Consider the following 15617-nt stretch of genomic DNA (forward strand, 5'->3'; position numbering starts at 1 on the left):
ACGCCGCGTCTTGTGCCGTTGAGCACCAGAAGCTGTGCAGCGCTGCAGGCAGGCTACAGCTCCTGGGCATCGCTCATGTTTACAAAACCTGGAACCCAAGCTGGCCTGGTGGGGGGAGGATGAAACCCGCACTCGTCGAAAAGCGCTCGTGGCCCRGGGAGCGGAGCCGCGAGCTAGCTCCGCTTTGCCTAGCCTGGCATATGCACGCTGCAATTCCTCCTCAGCCAGCCCCAGGTACTCAATCCTCCCGCGATGGGGTGATAAATTAGGAGGAAAACTTTCTTCGCTCAGTTTGTTCTCCTAGTGCAGTCCAACAGAGCACAAGCCTGGCTCATYGGGAGCTACAGTCCTTCGCCATCTGTTTAGAACCTCATTACAAATGCAAAAAAATAACGTGCTTTACAATTGCACCAGTAAATGCGGTAAATGATTTAAATGCATGCATATGTTCCCTGCAGAATTCAGCATGCATCTGCGACTTCTTCTTTTCACATTAGGCACACAAATCAAGGGAAAAAATACCCAAATCTGATGAACAGAACGTCCCTAGGATGGTGATTTTTATCCCTTTTTTTCCCCCTGCTGGAATGCAAACAGGGCCTTTTTGTAACAATTCATTCAACTGCCTTTTTCTTCGGTTCCATTTTAAAAACTGTTTATCACTGTCGTGTAAATATAGTACAAATTACTCCATAAAGCACGTAAAAGGAGAACAGCAGCCGGGCAGGCCTGCAGCTGGCTGGTGCCGTTGCAAAGCGTCGTTTTTCTCCCCGGGGGCGGCGCGGGGGAAGAGCTTGCCTCTGGAGGTACTGGAGCACTTGAGCTCATCTGCTAGGGAACGTAGCCACCCCGGAGCACCCGATTTGGTGCCCRCCGAAGGCAGCGGGAAGTTTCTGGTGTCTCCTCAAAGATCTGGTGCCGACTCTGCTCTTAGCCTCATGCTGAGCTGGCTCCGACACTTGGTGTCGCGGAGGAGACCACGAGAGCAAACCCGTTCCCGGGCCATAGTGCACGCGGCCCGTCAYCGCGCAGGTGGGGGGAGCCTGCACGCGGCCGCGCACCCAGCTCCTCGCCCGGCTGCGTGGTGCCGCAGCCCCGCCGTCCCTGCAGCCCCGGAGCCAGGTGATTAAATGAAATTCCATTTCAGATCTCTGTCTGTTCTCTTCTAGCGCTTTTGACCCTTATAACGCCCTACCCAAACGCTAGAAGGCCGAGTCCTGCCCCAAGACGTGTATGATGGAGCAGCCACCAGAGCTTCTCTTGGTGACAAGGGTCTGCACACCAAGGGGGCACGTAGCAACCACAAAGAGGACACGGAAGAAGGCCACTGGCAGTGCTTTGGAGGCACTTACCTCTCTCAAACACCAATAGTGCCATGCCCAAGCACAAAGCCCTCTGTTTTTCCTATCTAATGAAAAATCTAAGCTGATGACGACAGAGGCTGGTGCTACAGACTGAGAAGAGGCAGGGGGCAGCGTTTCTATCCAGGAGGACACAAGGTACAGTGGGAATGGACTGCACACGGCCTTGGAGATCAGAGGGGAGGAGTAGTTTATGACCCACACGAGATGGGTAACACAAGTTTCCTTTCCTCTTAGAGCACATTTCTTTGCTTTAAGGCCCCTAATTTTTATACTTAGAGGCTGCAGCTTTGGAAGCAGGGAGGAGTAGCTGGCRTTGCTAAACTGAGAAAGAGAAAAGAAGGGGGGAGGAAGGCTGCATGCAGGCTTGGTTATTCCTCCTGGCTTTGCAGGCTTGCTTTTCCAGTTCACAGGTTTCACCTTTGCTCGGCCACTTGGACTGAAACCCAAAGGCTATTTGAGGAGCCAGCGTGGGGCRTTTGCAGCATCTCACCTACTCTGGGCGACGAGGCCGCGGCAGAGAGCTGGAACRGCCTCAGGTCTCACCCTGCGCCGGCTCGCTTCGCCAGGTCCTGCTGGCCCRAGCGCCGTGCAAGCGGTGGCTCCTTCACCGGGCGGTTGGCAGGGATTCACGCAGATCTTTGATTCAGTTTCACTTCACGGGCTAGTCCTCATGCATTTTGCAAGAGGTGGCGTTGCTAATTTTATGTCCACCGGTGAAACGAACCACCACCCTGCAGCGAGCACACCCATCTCTTCCCACCCCCCACCCCCAAATCAACCAGCCGGCGACCGCCTTTCCTCGGCAGAGAAGAYGTTCTGCAAGCACGAAAACAATTAAACCTTCTTCAAAATATCACGGGACGAACAGTGGCTGCACTTCCACTCAAGCATCGGGAAACGGGCTCCTYGCGCGATTTTTGCCTTCCCTGGAAGCCCACCTCTCCTTGCAGCCCGCATTCTGCAGCTCGCGCGGCCTTTCTGTTGTCATTCTGCGTTTTCTTCACTTCGAGCTCTTCGCTATGCTCTGTGCAGAGCATCAGATGCGGCTTTACCCAGGCAGCCCCCAGGAATAATTACCTCCCTGCTGTTACATGCAATACCCTATAAATTCCCCATCCTTTTTTTGCAGCAGGATGGCACGCACGCTCCCGTTCGGGCTGCCCGCCAGCGCGGCCGTCCTGTAACGCTGCACTCTAATCAGCATCTCCTATTTTATACTGGGACCTGATTCGCTTGCCCAGATTGAACCTGTATCGATTTTCCCCCTCATTTCTCCAACTTCCTCAGCCGAAGACCATCAAAGACAAAGGATAAATTCCTTTTTTGCCCACTTCCCTGCAAATTCAGTAAGTGCACTCTCCACACCTACCCCCAGGTCATCTGAAGATATTAAATAACAACAACTGGGCTTTCAAAGCACTTACCTTGGAGCTCTTTTGCCTGGCCCTTGTCAGTGATTTCTCCAAGCTTATAACCCCGTTTCATCCAAGCTGTGGCCCGGTCTAACAAGCRGAAATTTTGGATTCCTTTGCGTCCTTCACTTTGCCAGACATCACTTTCAAATTTAGCAGGGACAGTTTTGCCTGCAGCTGCCAGGCTGCTCATCAGACAGTCAAACTACTCAATCACACGGGTTGTTAGTTACCACCACAAAAGCAGATGCCAGCCCAGCCCTTTTCATAGAATCGGTAAGGGTGGAAGGGACCTCTGGAGATCATCTAGCCCAGCCTCCCTGCTCAGCAGGGTCACCTAGAGCATGTTAGACAGGGTTGCATCCAGGCGGGCCTTGAAAATCTCAGAAGGAGACTCCACAACCTCTCTGGGCAACGTGTCCCAGTGCTCCGTCACTCTCACAGGGAAGAAATCCCCCCTCACGCTCAGGCAGAACTTCCTGGCTTCAATTTCTGCCCATTGCCTCTTGTCCTGACACATGGGACAACTGGAAAGAGTTTGTCCCTGTCCCCCTGACACCCTCCTTTCAGGTACTTGTGCACATTGATCAGATCCTCCCTCAGTCTTCTCCTCCCCAGGCTGCAGAGGCCCAGCTCTCGCAGCCGTTCCTCATAGGGCAGGTGCTCCAGCCCTCTGATCATCCTCGTAGCCCTACGCTGGGCTCTCTCCAGTAGCTCTGTGTCTCTCTTGTACTGGGGAGCCCAGAACTGGACACAGTACTCGAGATGAGGCCTCCCCAGGGCTGAGTAGAGGGGCAGGATCACCTCCCTCGACCTGCTGGCCATACTTTTATACATACATACATACATATATATATATATACACACACACAGGTATTTTCTTTTTCTTCCTCTCTGGCGGTATCTCTGGAACAAGGCTGTGCCACCGGCCAACTTCTGGAAGCAGAGGACAGAATGCAACGAGGATCCTTCGGAAGGCCAGTGTCACTAAAAGGCAAAATGCAAGTTAAGCCTGCATGCAAACGTGAGGAGAATGCACAGGTCAGGATCACACGAGCTATCGGAGAGTGGAGAGAGCCTCAATAGRGTACATGAACATTTCCCTTTCAAAACTTTTCTTGAAACAGGAAAATTCAGGGGTTCAGAGAATAACGACCATTCTGGCTCTGGCTAATGTAACCCAAACCCATAGCACTTACTGGGGACCAGCTAGAGCATCACTGAATGTGGTCAGTAAGGGTAGAAGCCAAGCATAAGACRTGGGTGAAGAAGCACTGCTGTGCCATCAGTCTCAGCAACGGAAACCACGACCTGTGCATTTCTAGAAGAAATCACTTCTCTCCAGACACCAGCATTTACACAAGGATCGAGAATTTTCTTTATTAGCAGTGGTATCAGGCGATCAGGTTGTGTCTCGAGAGGTAATCAGCCATTTCCCTTTGCAGCATCACGGAGCGGATCAGCCCGAGTGCAAAGCAGTCAGTAAACAAGCAGAATCTCATCATAACCTGGCACCTTGGAAGATTTATGAGTTCAGGAAAACAAACACAGAGCAGAAGGCTTCTCCCTTTAAAAGCCCACAGAGGCCACTTGGAAGCTGAAGACACAAGTGTTCGAAACAGCACCTGCCTGTGCCTGCTGGCACTAGGAGAAGTGTCCCACCGTGCCCAGCCCTGGGTGTTTCCATCTTGGAAAGAGTTTCGCATTTGCAGGCAAGATGCGACCGCCTTTGCATCCAGAGCCAGTCAGCATCTAAACGCCGAACGAGAAGTATTAATGCCATTACTAGTGCCTGTGCTGTTGGCTGCAGATATAGGTGGTGGTGCCGGGGGGATTTTCAGCCTTTTACAGGAGAGGGGATGCAGCCCAGAGCGAAGTGACAGCTTGTCCTTACACAGCCATCCACCAGCGCACGTGAGACCTGCCCGTGCCGGCTCCTGCGTGTAAGGCGCCGGCAGGCCTGCCAGACCAAGAGCCGAACGAAAGGGCGGCACGAGCTTCAGAGCCCGCGCCGCGCAAAGCCCCGCGCCGCAAAGCCCTCCCTCTGCATCGCGCGCCCTGTACATTTTCCGCTCACGTCTGGACTTTATGTTTTAAAAATCACCCATAAAAAAAAAGTGTGCGTGGTTTTGCCAACAAGCCCAAACTAAACACCTTCCTTATTAGTWCACCTCTCTCAGACCACGAATCCCAAATCTGTGTAATCTGAGAAGATAAATATAATAACAGCATTTAATCTAGGCTGCATTTGCATACGTAAGTTTAAAGCGGCTTTAAAAGCCGATCCCCCTTGGGGGTGGGCACCTTTTTGGGTGTTACAGTAGCTCATCCTTCTGAAAGCATCTGGGTACCATATGCCATCTGTCTACTTGAATTAACCGGAATTAACTGATTTTCTAGAGTGAATTAGAAAGCATAACATCAGAGCCTTTCTAATAACTCGCCCTGAGTTTTATAGGCCTTTTTCAACACAGGCAAGAGGCACCTTAAAAACACAGAAGGCTACTTAGAATTTCAGTTTCCTTTGAAAAATAAGTTAGCGTCCACAAATGGCTCGGGGTACCCAGAGCATCTGGCGCAGGCAATGAGACAACCCAAAAGCAGAACTACGCCAGCCAGCCGCACTAAAAGATGTTGCGGCGTTGGGGTGGCCCAGGGCCATGGCAGAGACCGTCTGGTTGCTGGTGCAGGTGTGGGCAGGAGAGAGCTGCAGCCACCAGGGCTGGCAAGAGCCTTGATGCCATGTGCCGGTATTTCGGGTAGCCTAGTGCTTCCTGAGCACCAGGGAAGGAGCTGGTCTCGTCCCGTCTCCTTTGCGCTCTCAATCCTTCCAGCACAGCTTTGCAAGTRCAATTATTACGATGATCCTTCAGTTATGCTCTAAAGTAACAATTTTTTAAAATTCTCGCACTGGTGGAAAAAATTCCACCAGTAAAGGAATTGGCAGAATCTAGGCCTCCCTGAGTGACCAMGGTCCGAAGGACCTTTTGAATGTAGGGAAGCAAACAGACCAGAGAGCACCCGTTTGCTGAAGGCAGACCTCCTCCTGGACGCCAAACCAACGCTCAGAGGCAGGCTGCCGGCCACGCTGTAACGGCTGCACCGTTTGGGGTCTGCCCTGAAAACGCAGCACTCCTTACCTTTTGGAAAGGCAAAGGAAGAATACCCCAAAGTAGTAACGCGCAGCAAGCGGGGCCCTCCACCGCTCCTCTACATGAGGTGGACAACGAGAACGGAGCAGGCGGACCCCAGCGCCAGCCCCAGCATAAGATAAAACGTCATCACCACCCCCGCTGCCTCGGCCAACTCTTTCGGCACGATCTTGGGGCCGTAGATGATGGCTAGTGTTCCCAGGTAGCCGTTGCTGAGTCCTAGGAGCGTGGTGAAGACCACCGGGTACACGTCTCGATTGAAGACAACGGTTTTGATTCGAGTCCGAGGCTGGTAGTTGCTCAGGATGAACAGCGGGAGCGAGACAGTCCTCAGGAGAACAAGAGCGGGCAGCAGCTTGCTCTTCGGGCCTGGGGCCTGGATCCAGACAGTGATTTGCCTCCCACACCAGTCCGCAAAATTGTACAGGAGGAAACTCGTGAGCGGAACGAAGTACTTGTTGGTCCACAGACTGCCAGAGGACTTGTTGACAGACTCTATGTTGGAGGAGAGAGAAGGGAAAATGACGATAGAGATGAAGAAGACATAGAAGACGCAGAAGCCTAGGACGGCTGTCTTTCTCAGGATGGGGCAGAGCAGGGGGATATCTGGAGTGCTGGTCCCTTTTGCTAAAAACAAGTCGTCCACACTGCCTTGTGACCCTTCCTCTAAAGGGCTGCTGGGCGATTCTGCTGCCAGATAYGGGCTCTCTTTGTGGCTTCTCATGTAATATCTGAAAGAAGAAGAGGAGGGAAACAAACCATTAGCCAACAGCTGAACAAAAACCCAGGACTTGAAGAGGAAGGCGAGAATTAGAAAGCAGCCAGTGGCACAGGGACATCYACCAGACCCAGTGGAAGAGGAGGCTGCAGCAGGCTGGGCAGCTCATGCTTCCCACCCAGCCAGAAAGGGGATCCTCTTCCTATGTAGTGGGGAGATGCTGCTACCAGCCCTTCGTCCTGGCTATCCAAGTCTACGTGCACCTTCATATGAAGAAGCCATTCCCAGGGACTCACCTTCTCCCTGCCTCAGGACATGACCCTACCATAGGGGGACCAGGCATTTTTGAGGGTCACCAACACAGATAGGACTTACATAGGTCATACACTAATTTAGACAGATATGTCACCAGCACTTATTTGGCTGGCTATTTCCAGATTTTAGTTCTCTGAAGACTTAGTTCTAGAAACTTGGAGGAAGATACTTCAGAAACTGCTTGTGCAGTTTCTGTCATCCCCCTCCATGGTGGCTTTTCAGAAACTCAGCACATGCTGTGGCAAGCACCGCAGTTTCTGTCTGCGGTTTCTGTCAAATCGGGAAGTTCAGACATTGGCAGTGCAGCAAGGACGCTGCTCTCGACAGCTGGAGATGGAGCACAAGGGTGCTGGGCTCAGCTCTCCAACAGGACACACAGGAGGGGATCATGCCACGGGCAGGAGGGCTGATGGAGCAGGAACTGGCAGAGCATGCGGGTCCTCCCGGATACCCCTTTTGGCAGTGCTGTGCTTGGTGCTGTGCTCTTACCCCTCCCCAAAAGACATCTGCTCTACACATTGCAAAGCTTTTGAGGCAGAAAAAGAGATTATCTCTTCTCGCCTGCRTTGGCAGCACATCTGCAGAAGGTGATGAGAAGCCAACCTTGGATATCCTGGGGCTGTACCTGGAGTACTCGAGCTTGGGAAGGAGGAGGTAGACCATGATGCAGATAACAATGAAGATGTCTGCTGTCAGGAAGTAGGCCAGGGCGCTGTCGGTAATGTCGACTGCCACRGCAAGGTCTATCACGGAGGCGATGGCGCTGACCGTGCCGCCCATGGCCTGGCCTGTGGAGGAGAGGAGAGAGCCTCAGCGCCGGGGCTGAGCCGGTGGCAGGGAGCCATGCTCAAGCCACCACACAGCCTAGGGCTCAGGAGAGACACCGGTGTGGCAGACAACAACCTGCAGCACCCACGCCTCCAGCAAGGCAGGTTTTAATGGGGATGTTGCAGGGGACATAACCCAAAACAGGAGCATCCTCTCGGTGAGCCTGGCCTGCCTAGCCCACATCTGCAGCGACTCAACCTCCTACTGCCTCTACCCGTCCCACACACTGCTCTCYAGACCCAGCAACCACCTCTCTCTGCCAGCCCTGAAAAGGCCACCAGCACAGGAAAGCCCAGCCGCCCGCACTGAGCCACCTCCATTTCCATGCCTGGCTGCGTCGCGGCTATCGTGGAGCTACAGCAGAGCCAAAATCCCATTGCCGCGCACCTCCTTCCAACGCAGCCACRGCACACTGCACGTGGAGGAGCCGAGTCCCGCAGAGGAGAGGGTCCGGCCCTGCCCCAAGCCCCCGTCTGGCTCTCCACCACTGGGCATCCTACTGCCTCTCTTCTGCGCTCCCCCAGACGGGAGCTCAAGCAGTTACAGGTTCCCCCTCCTGCAAAGCGAGCAGCCTTCGTGGGGATGTAGTGGTCTCCCGCTCGGATTAAACTCATTAAAACAGTCCTAGCTTGGCCTGGGGAAAAATTTCTGTCTCCGTCTTGATTTTCCTCCCGTTTCCCTCTCGGTTTCTCAGCCATTCTACAGCACATTTATAATGCTATCAACAACAGCCAAACCTCCGGGGAGCTCATCACTCATGGCTCCAAATGCGTCCCTCATCGCTTATGGAAATGAATGTAAATGCTGAGTAGAAAAGAGGAGACAATGCAAAGTTTGAGATTTCTCGAGGTGCAATCAAAGGAACTACGGGACAGTATCTCCTCCCCGCTTTCCCTGYGCAAAAGGAATGTACAGATCTCACCCAGCCCATGCGCAGCAGGGGCCCTGAGGGATATTCAGCCCCAGGATAGGGAAGGTGAAGGTCTGCTAGTCTCCTTGCCTCTGCCAAGAGACCTAAGCACCTCATTAAACGGAGTACGGCAGTTTATGGGATATTTACAGAAACAAGAGAGCCAGCTCATGTGACTGAGCATGTTTCCTAGGCAGCAACTTCCCTTTATCTTAGCCTGCAAGTTTTTTTTTTTTTTTTTTGAAGAATCTAAAAGAAAGGTTCCCAAATAAACCTCAGCGCAAAAAAAAAAAAAAAAAAAAAAAAACAAAAGATAAAATGCCAAAACAAAAAAAAAAAAAAAAAAAAAGACCAAGCAAAGAAAGCCCCACCACTTAATCCCACCAGGCCGCAGCACAAAACGCAGGACACAAAGTAGGGCCCCGTCTGCCTAAACAGGCCCGCACAGAAATCAAACAGGCGAGAAGTTTTCCGTGTCCCCTTCACCACTGCTCGGCAGAGCGGACGAAAACAAACCTGAGATCAAGGCCTGGGAATTCTTCATCGGGAAGCAGCTCGTCAGGCCGAAGATGCTGCTGGTGAAGACGGTGGAGGCGCCGCTGACAACCACCACGCAGATGATGGTGATGGCGAAGAAGGGGGTGGTCCAGGTGGAAGTGTCTACCTTCACCAGCACCGTGATCACCAGGAAGACGGCGAGCATCACGAACAGGGAGGACAGGATGCGGACGCTGGCAGGCACCCTAGGGGAGAACGTAAGCTGGGCCTTGGCCTTCCCGCGGCTTCTTCCCCCTCTCTTTAGGTATTTCAAAACCAGGCAACCTGGCACGACCCCGGGTTGAAGGTGCCGCAGCCCAGAAGGAGGCACAAGAGCCAGCCGGCGAGGACGAGGCAGAGGACACCATGAACTAACCAACCGCCGGCCAGGTGAAAGCAATCCCGCCCGCGTCGCTGCAAGGGCATCAGCCGTTTGAGCAAGGAGGTGACTTATCGCAGCGACAAGCCCGCCGGCTCATCGCCGGGGCGCAAAGGGGCGGGCGAAGGAGAGCTAAGCGGGCGATCGGGATAGAGACCGAGCGCACCAGCGGCTCACGGAGCAGCACGGTGCGCTTCGTCCCGCCGCGCAGCCCTCCCCGGGGACGGCAACGCGCCCCCGCCGGCCCCGTTCTAGGAGGAAGGCTCAGGCGCCTGCGTACGCACGGGCAACCTTCCTTTTCAAGCAACTAAACGGTGAATTTATTAACGCTGAGAACAAAGGAGCAATTAAAGCGGCGCAACCAAACCGAAGCACGTCTAACTCCATGCACGGATGCTCTCGGCGGGGAGAGGGCGTATTCCTTCAGTTAATCTCGGTCTGCTCCGAGGAAGGCAGCGACAGAAGGGGGTGTTTTTGCTGCCCAGCGAGCCTGCGTTCAMGCACCTCTCGTGCGTGCACAGGACAGTTTCTTCCCTCTCTCCCAAAGGACGTGCACAAGAGCACSTTGCGCTACGACCACGAGAAGGGATCCGAAGGCGACGCTGCTCGGAGACGGGTGAGCCAGCCTGGAGAACGCCCCGGGGCGGGCGCTGCCCGTCGACCGGCACGCTTCGCGCCCGAGGACCGTCCGAAAGCACCCTCGGGAACCAGACCTTCGCTGCCCCGCTCCCTGCCTTCCTGGAGGCAATGCGAAGAGACGGGCGGCTCCGGGCGCCGCGCACGCCGCGCATGGACTGACCGACGCTGCGTTCGCCTGTCGACCGCAGCGGTCTCTGCGAAAGGATCGCTGCGCCGCAGAAAGCCCACCTGGGACGCTCCTCGAGAGCGCCGGAGAGCAGCGCAGCTCTCAAACGCTCGCTAAGGGCTTTTCCCTGCTCTTGCCTAACGGCTCTTCCCTGTCGGGTGTTTCAGGCTGCTTCCAGGGCCGCYGCCGCGATGGCGGAGGAGGGACCGGAGCGGCGCGGCCGGCAGCRCGAGCCGCGGAGCAGCCGGCGGTTAAGGCAGCGCTTACCTGTTGACAAGCAGGAAGTTTCCAACCAGGCAGAGCACCGAGGGCACGGTCGAAGCAATGGAGATGTAGCTCTCAAAAAAGTCCTGCAAAGCATCGGTATCGTTAGCCGTCCACCCCGGAAGCCCACAGCGATTAGCAAACCTACTCGCCCTTCCGCACGCGGAGCAGTGCGCACACTGTGGGCGAGAACACGCTCCAGCAAAATCAGCGCGGGCCTTCGAGCAAGGACAGCGATTTTGTCGGCCTCCCCCCGCGCGCACGGGAAAGGGGACTGAGACTCGGCACGCAGCAGGTCCGGAAAGCAACACCTACAGGAAGGACAGAGATTTCCACACCAAGGGTGCAGCCAAACGCGTTTGTGACCCGGTTCACGCACTATGCTGTTAAACTGGGCCTGCTCTACTTTCCCCGCTCTGGGGTGCGGAAGGCCTGCCTARTTCTCTTCCCACCCCCCCTCCACCCTGGGGAATCGCAGCCAGCAGCTAGGACCATCCCTGCAAAGAGGACAACCTTCGCACACACAGCTACAAAACTTTTTGACTACAGAAGCAAGCCTTATTTAGCAGCCCACCCAAAACAAAGACCAAACCAGTCCAGGAATACTTGATACATTTCAAAAAAAAATTTTTTTTGAAAGAAAATACTATTTACAAAGCTTTACACCAAATAGAAGTACACCTGTACTTCTACTAATCCCATAGCGATGCAGCSTTCCCTGCACCACCAGGAAATGTTCTGTTCTAAGCAAACGTGCACACGCAACCGGGGGAAAAAGTATTTCTGCATCCCCCCCAGAGAGTCCCTCCCAATCCCGCCTGCCTGCCGTTTGCTGCCACCAGCAGCCTCAGCCGYGAGAGCCGAGGCCGCTAGCGGAGGGGCTTGACCCAGCATTAAGCAGTGCATCTCCCAAGAGGACGCTGCGCGGCTGCAGTGTTATTCACCCAGCGTCCCTGCTGCTTTGAAACCTGACCAAGGGCAAAGCACCGCCGCAGCTAATTAGTCACCAGCGTCGGCCAGCGCTGCCCTGAGTCGCCAAGATGCTTTTGCAAAGCGGTAGCTATTCAGCAACCACTGAAACTCAGCAGCAGAGGCAGCTGAGCTCCCACTGGGCAAAAATAAAATTAAAAAATTTAAAAAAGCAATTTGGGCCCACGGCAGCGACTCAAGGCACCGGAGCGTTACRTGGATCACGGGGCATGAAATTAGCAGCAGCGAGCCAAGAGGAGTCYGCTGGGTGCAAGCGCATCTTTTGAGAGCAGAGCTCTGCTTCCGACGCGTTCACAGGTAACGCTCTTCCTCCGCCCAGGCGTCGGCACCGCGGGCAGCTCTGGAACGGTCCAGGCTGAAAAACATCCTCCTGCAAAGGCGCCGGCCCCRGCCCGGCCCATCAGCCTCGCGGACACCCGAAGGCGCCAGGGCTGTGCGCTGCAAACAGCCAGAGACTGGCACCGGTTTAGCATCGCCAGTGACTTAATTGGGAAAAAATTCCTGTCTCAGTCTGCGCCCGGCGATCAAGTCGCCGATCCATCGGCGCTTAATTCTGCCTCGGATGGGGTGCTAGCACAGAACGCAAAAGAAACACGTAGGCGAGAACAGCATACGATTTTTTTCCTCTGCCATTTAGGATTTTCAGGCATTTGGGTCCGGAGGGCTTTGCAGCCGCCTCCGAGCAGGGCTTGCTCGGGAACCTCCCCGCCTTGCTATTTTTCAGGTGCGCAGAGAGACGACTCCTACAAACCACTCGCTTGGTGTTCGAACTCTCGGCCGGCCGCTTTGAAAGGTAATCATCCGTTTTCTTAATCAAACGGCCCTCTTCCTTCCCCCAGGCACTTACTGGAGCATTAACAGCGTGCGCTCCCCGCCCGCATACCTCTCCGGTGACCTCTCCACCACCCACGCGAGCGAGTTGCTCAGGAATTTCTAGCGAGCCAGGGCTTGCTGCATTTTCCGCAGGTACCTCCGCGCCCCTACGCTGCGGTATTTGCAGAGCAGGACACCGATTCCTCCCCCAAACTGCAGAGAGGCGTCGGAAGCAGTCACTGGCGTCCGCTCCGAAGCCGCCTCGGGCGTCTCGGGAGAGTCCCRTGCCGAGCTTTGGGAAGCACGGCAGCAATTTCAGACCGAGCCAGGCATGGTTTGGGAAGGAGCCTAAGAAATCCCAGGAGCGAGCGAGCCGACGCCAAGGGATTTATTCCCGGCTGTAACCCTGCATCGTCAGTCACTGCRGGCCAGCAGGAGGCTGCACGAACTCACCGAGCTTCTCAGAGGCCAGGTCCACYGGGAGCGTCAAGATGCCATGGGCTTTAACCACATCAAATACCTGCAATTTTTTAAGCCCAGCTTGGAAGACTCTCTGCTGTGGCCAAACTGCTGCTGCAAGCATCACGCCACAGGGCTGCGGCTTCRTCAGACTCAACTACCATCGCGCTGCAGCGTGGCGTTACAACGCTGGCACAGGAAACCCTCCAAGACTCATTACTCTTTTCCCACTTCAAAAAAAGAGAAGGAAAAAAAAGAGGGGGTGGGCCCAAAGAAAGTATTTTGGTGGGCTTTTAGAAGAACACGAGGGACCCAGGTGCTTCTGCACTGAGCTAACTAAAAAAAAAACATTGCACCCAGCAGTGCGCAACACAAATTCAAACGCTGGCATGTCCCCAAGGAAGTAAACAACGTCGGCRAAAGGAAGGCTGGGAAGCAAAACAGGTATCGAGTCAGGAGAGGGCGGCAGGATCCTCTGCCGGCCTGCAGCCGGCTCCCAGCGTTCGCGGGGGAAGCCCGCGTCACCTCCATCGCTGCCCCCCCCCCGCAGCTCCAGCTGCGCCTGCGGCCTCTCTGCCGTCCTGCTACGAGCGACTTTGCAGCAGCACCGTCCTTCCCCACCGCGGGAAGGCAGCGGCCTTGAGGCCTGTCCAACTCATCACAGCCGTGAGCGCAGGCCCAGAGCAAGGGCGAGCCTTGCACCTCGCTCCGCAAATAAAGTGCCCAAACAAAAGCTGTCAGAGGATCAACCTGGGGGATTTAGCCCAACATCAGGCTCGCATCGTCCTCTGCCCGACTGCAGTTCTCCTTGCTGCCCCCGGTTCTTCTAYGCACTGCAACGTGCCTCCCTTCATCTTGCCTCTGGTTTCCAGCTCGTTATTTAACAGCTCACACCTGCAGGTCTCAGCAATCAGCCTGATCATCCCAGAACAGGGTTTGGAAAACCGTTGGCTGAGCTTGTGCTTTGTGCCCCCCCAGGACAGGAGGCAGCTAACCCACTGCAGCTAGGAGACTAGCAGAAGCATGTTGCCTGCCCGAAGGGAAGCACCTAAAACCCTAATCACTACAAATTGTTCCAGGGAGATGAGCCCAGAGGGGTCTCAGACCGGCTTCCAGCCCATTTCGGTTCAAGGATGCTTCTCCTCCCAGTCACCAGCTTTGGGAAACAGCATGAGAAGAAACGATCTTATCGCAGGTGCTTGCAGTAGCCTGGGCACCAAAGGAACCCACAGCCCCCAAGCGATAACCCCTTGCAAAGGCAAGAAAGACCCCAAAGAGGGCTTTTACAGAAGAAAATAGGAGCATACCTTCCTCTCCCCCCTTCCAGCAGCTTGCATTCCCCTTCCCTAGCGAGTGGCTTCCCCAARGTTGGGCCATCAGTTGAGGAGCGACAACCTCCTTGGTCCATACGCCAAGAGCCAGATGTTTATCACTGTGGTAGATACTCTGGTCACAGCTGCCAAATCTCGAAGGAAAAGCCATAAAGCATCCTAGCGGGTYGAGGCTATTGCAAGCCACGTGCTCCGGGGCTTTCTCTGGCTCTTTGCCTACACCCTGCCACTGGCGGCCTTGCAAAATCCCGCTGCCACAACTCCTTTTGCCTCCACCCTTGGATGCAAGGAAGATGCTTAAAGCACACTCAATGCCTCGCCATGGGGCCATGCCACCGTCCTGCGTTGCCTGCAGCAAGACGGATAGCTGCTGCTCATTTTCTCTCCCCTGTGCATGATAAAACACACTAATACAGCTATGCTGACACTGAAACGGCTCTTCCAAGTACGGCCAGAAGCTCAGAGCTACCTGCTGCCYGACTGAGCCCCCAGCCCGTACGTCAGCCGGGGCTGAGTTTAGCTGAGGGACGCTGGGGAGAAACGGAGAAAGGAAGCCTTCTTTCATTGCCTCCTGTCCTCCTACGCACCTTCAATCTGCGCCTTACCGCRTCAGCTAACCTGCTCCCTTCACAGGTATTGCAATTAAAATTCAACCGGTCCTGCCGGGCAACGAGGCTTTGGCRGCCGCACACTCACTCGGAGGTCGGAGGCTCCCTGTCCCGTCGGGCCGGAGCAGTTCTGCAGTTTATACATCCAGTATTGCTTCGCCGTGACGAAAAAATTCCAGGGCAGCAGGGAACCGATGCCCAAGATGAAGAATATAACGTAGGCCCCATTTAAGCGGTCGCTTGGCTTTTGCCGCCTGTACGTGTTCAGCGACGGCTCGTCCATCAGCGGCTCCTCTTCCAGGGGGGAGCCGGCGGCCGGCCGGTACATGGGGCTCGTGGGCAGCGGGCAGCCGCGTCCGCCGCCTTCCGCCGCGGTGGCCACTGCCGGGCGAAAGCAAAAACAGCTGTTACGGGGCGAGGTTCACGAGCGATCGCAGGGCGCCCTGCGTGGACCACGTGAGCCAGCGTGGGGACCCCGCCGGGGCTGAGCCTGACTCGGAAGCAGGCCCTTCCGTGGGGGCCGCGTCCCTSACCGCGCCATCGCCCCCTCGGACCACCCCGCGTGCCGGCCCCCGGTTCACCGTCGGGCGTTGCAAAGCGGCTCCTGACCCGACGTGAGCCCCGCGGGCGGCTCGGCAAAGGCACCCGCCGCCGCTGCGGAGCGCCTCGCAAAGGCCCCGACGGCCTTGCGGGAAGGGGGGGACCGCCGCGGGGAGGGGGGGCACTGCGAGC

At 55.5% G+C, this 15617-nt stretch overlaps 1 protein-coding gene across 2 annotated transcripts; it reads right to left on the reverse strand.

Moving 5' to 3' along the window:
* Window positions 1–4130: 4130 nt before the first annotated feature.
* SLC29A3 (solute carrier family 29 member 3) lies at window positions 4131–15323 on the reverse strand. 2 transcript variants are annotated; one of them, XM_085305572.1, is made up of 5 exons: window positions 14974–15323; window positions 10688–10770; window positions 9216–9442; window positions 7587–7749; window positions 4131–6659 (listed from the first exon to the last, which is right to left on the reverse strand). In XM_085305572.1, the coding sequence occupies exons 1-5, from the start codon at window positions 15211–15213 to the stop codon at window positions 5987–5989; spliced, it is 1386 nt and encodes a 461-aa protein (XP_085161698.1). In that variant the 5' UTR covers window positions 15214–15323; the 3' UTR covers window positions 4131–5986. The 2 variants fall into 2 exon arrangements, with proteins under 2 accessions (XP_085161698.1, XP_085161696.1); XM_085305570.1 differs by having other exon boundaries at window positions 7565–7749.
* Window positions 15324–15617: the final 294 nt, after the last annotated feature.

This window comes from Rhea americana, unplaced genomic scaffold (assembly GCF_003343005.1).
Source record: "Rhea americana isolate MKP2758 unplaced genomic scaffold, rheAme1 scaffold_222, whole genome shotgun sequence".
Classification (NCBI taxonomy): domain Eukaryota; kingdom Metazoa; phylum Chordata; class Aves; order Rheiformes; family Rheidae; genus Rhea; species Rhea americana.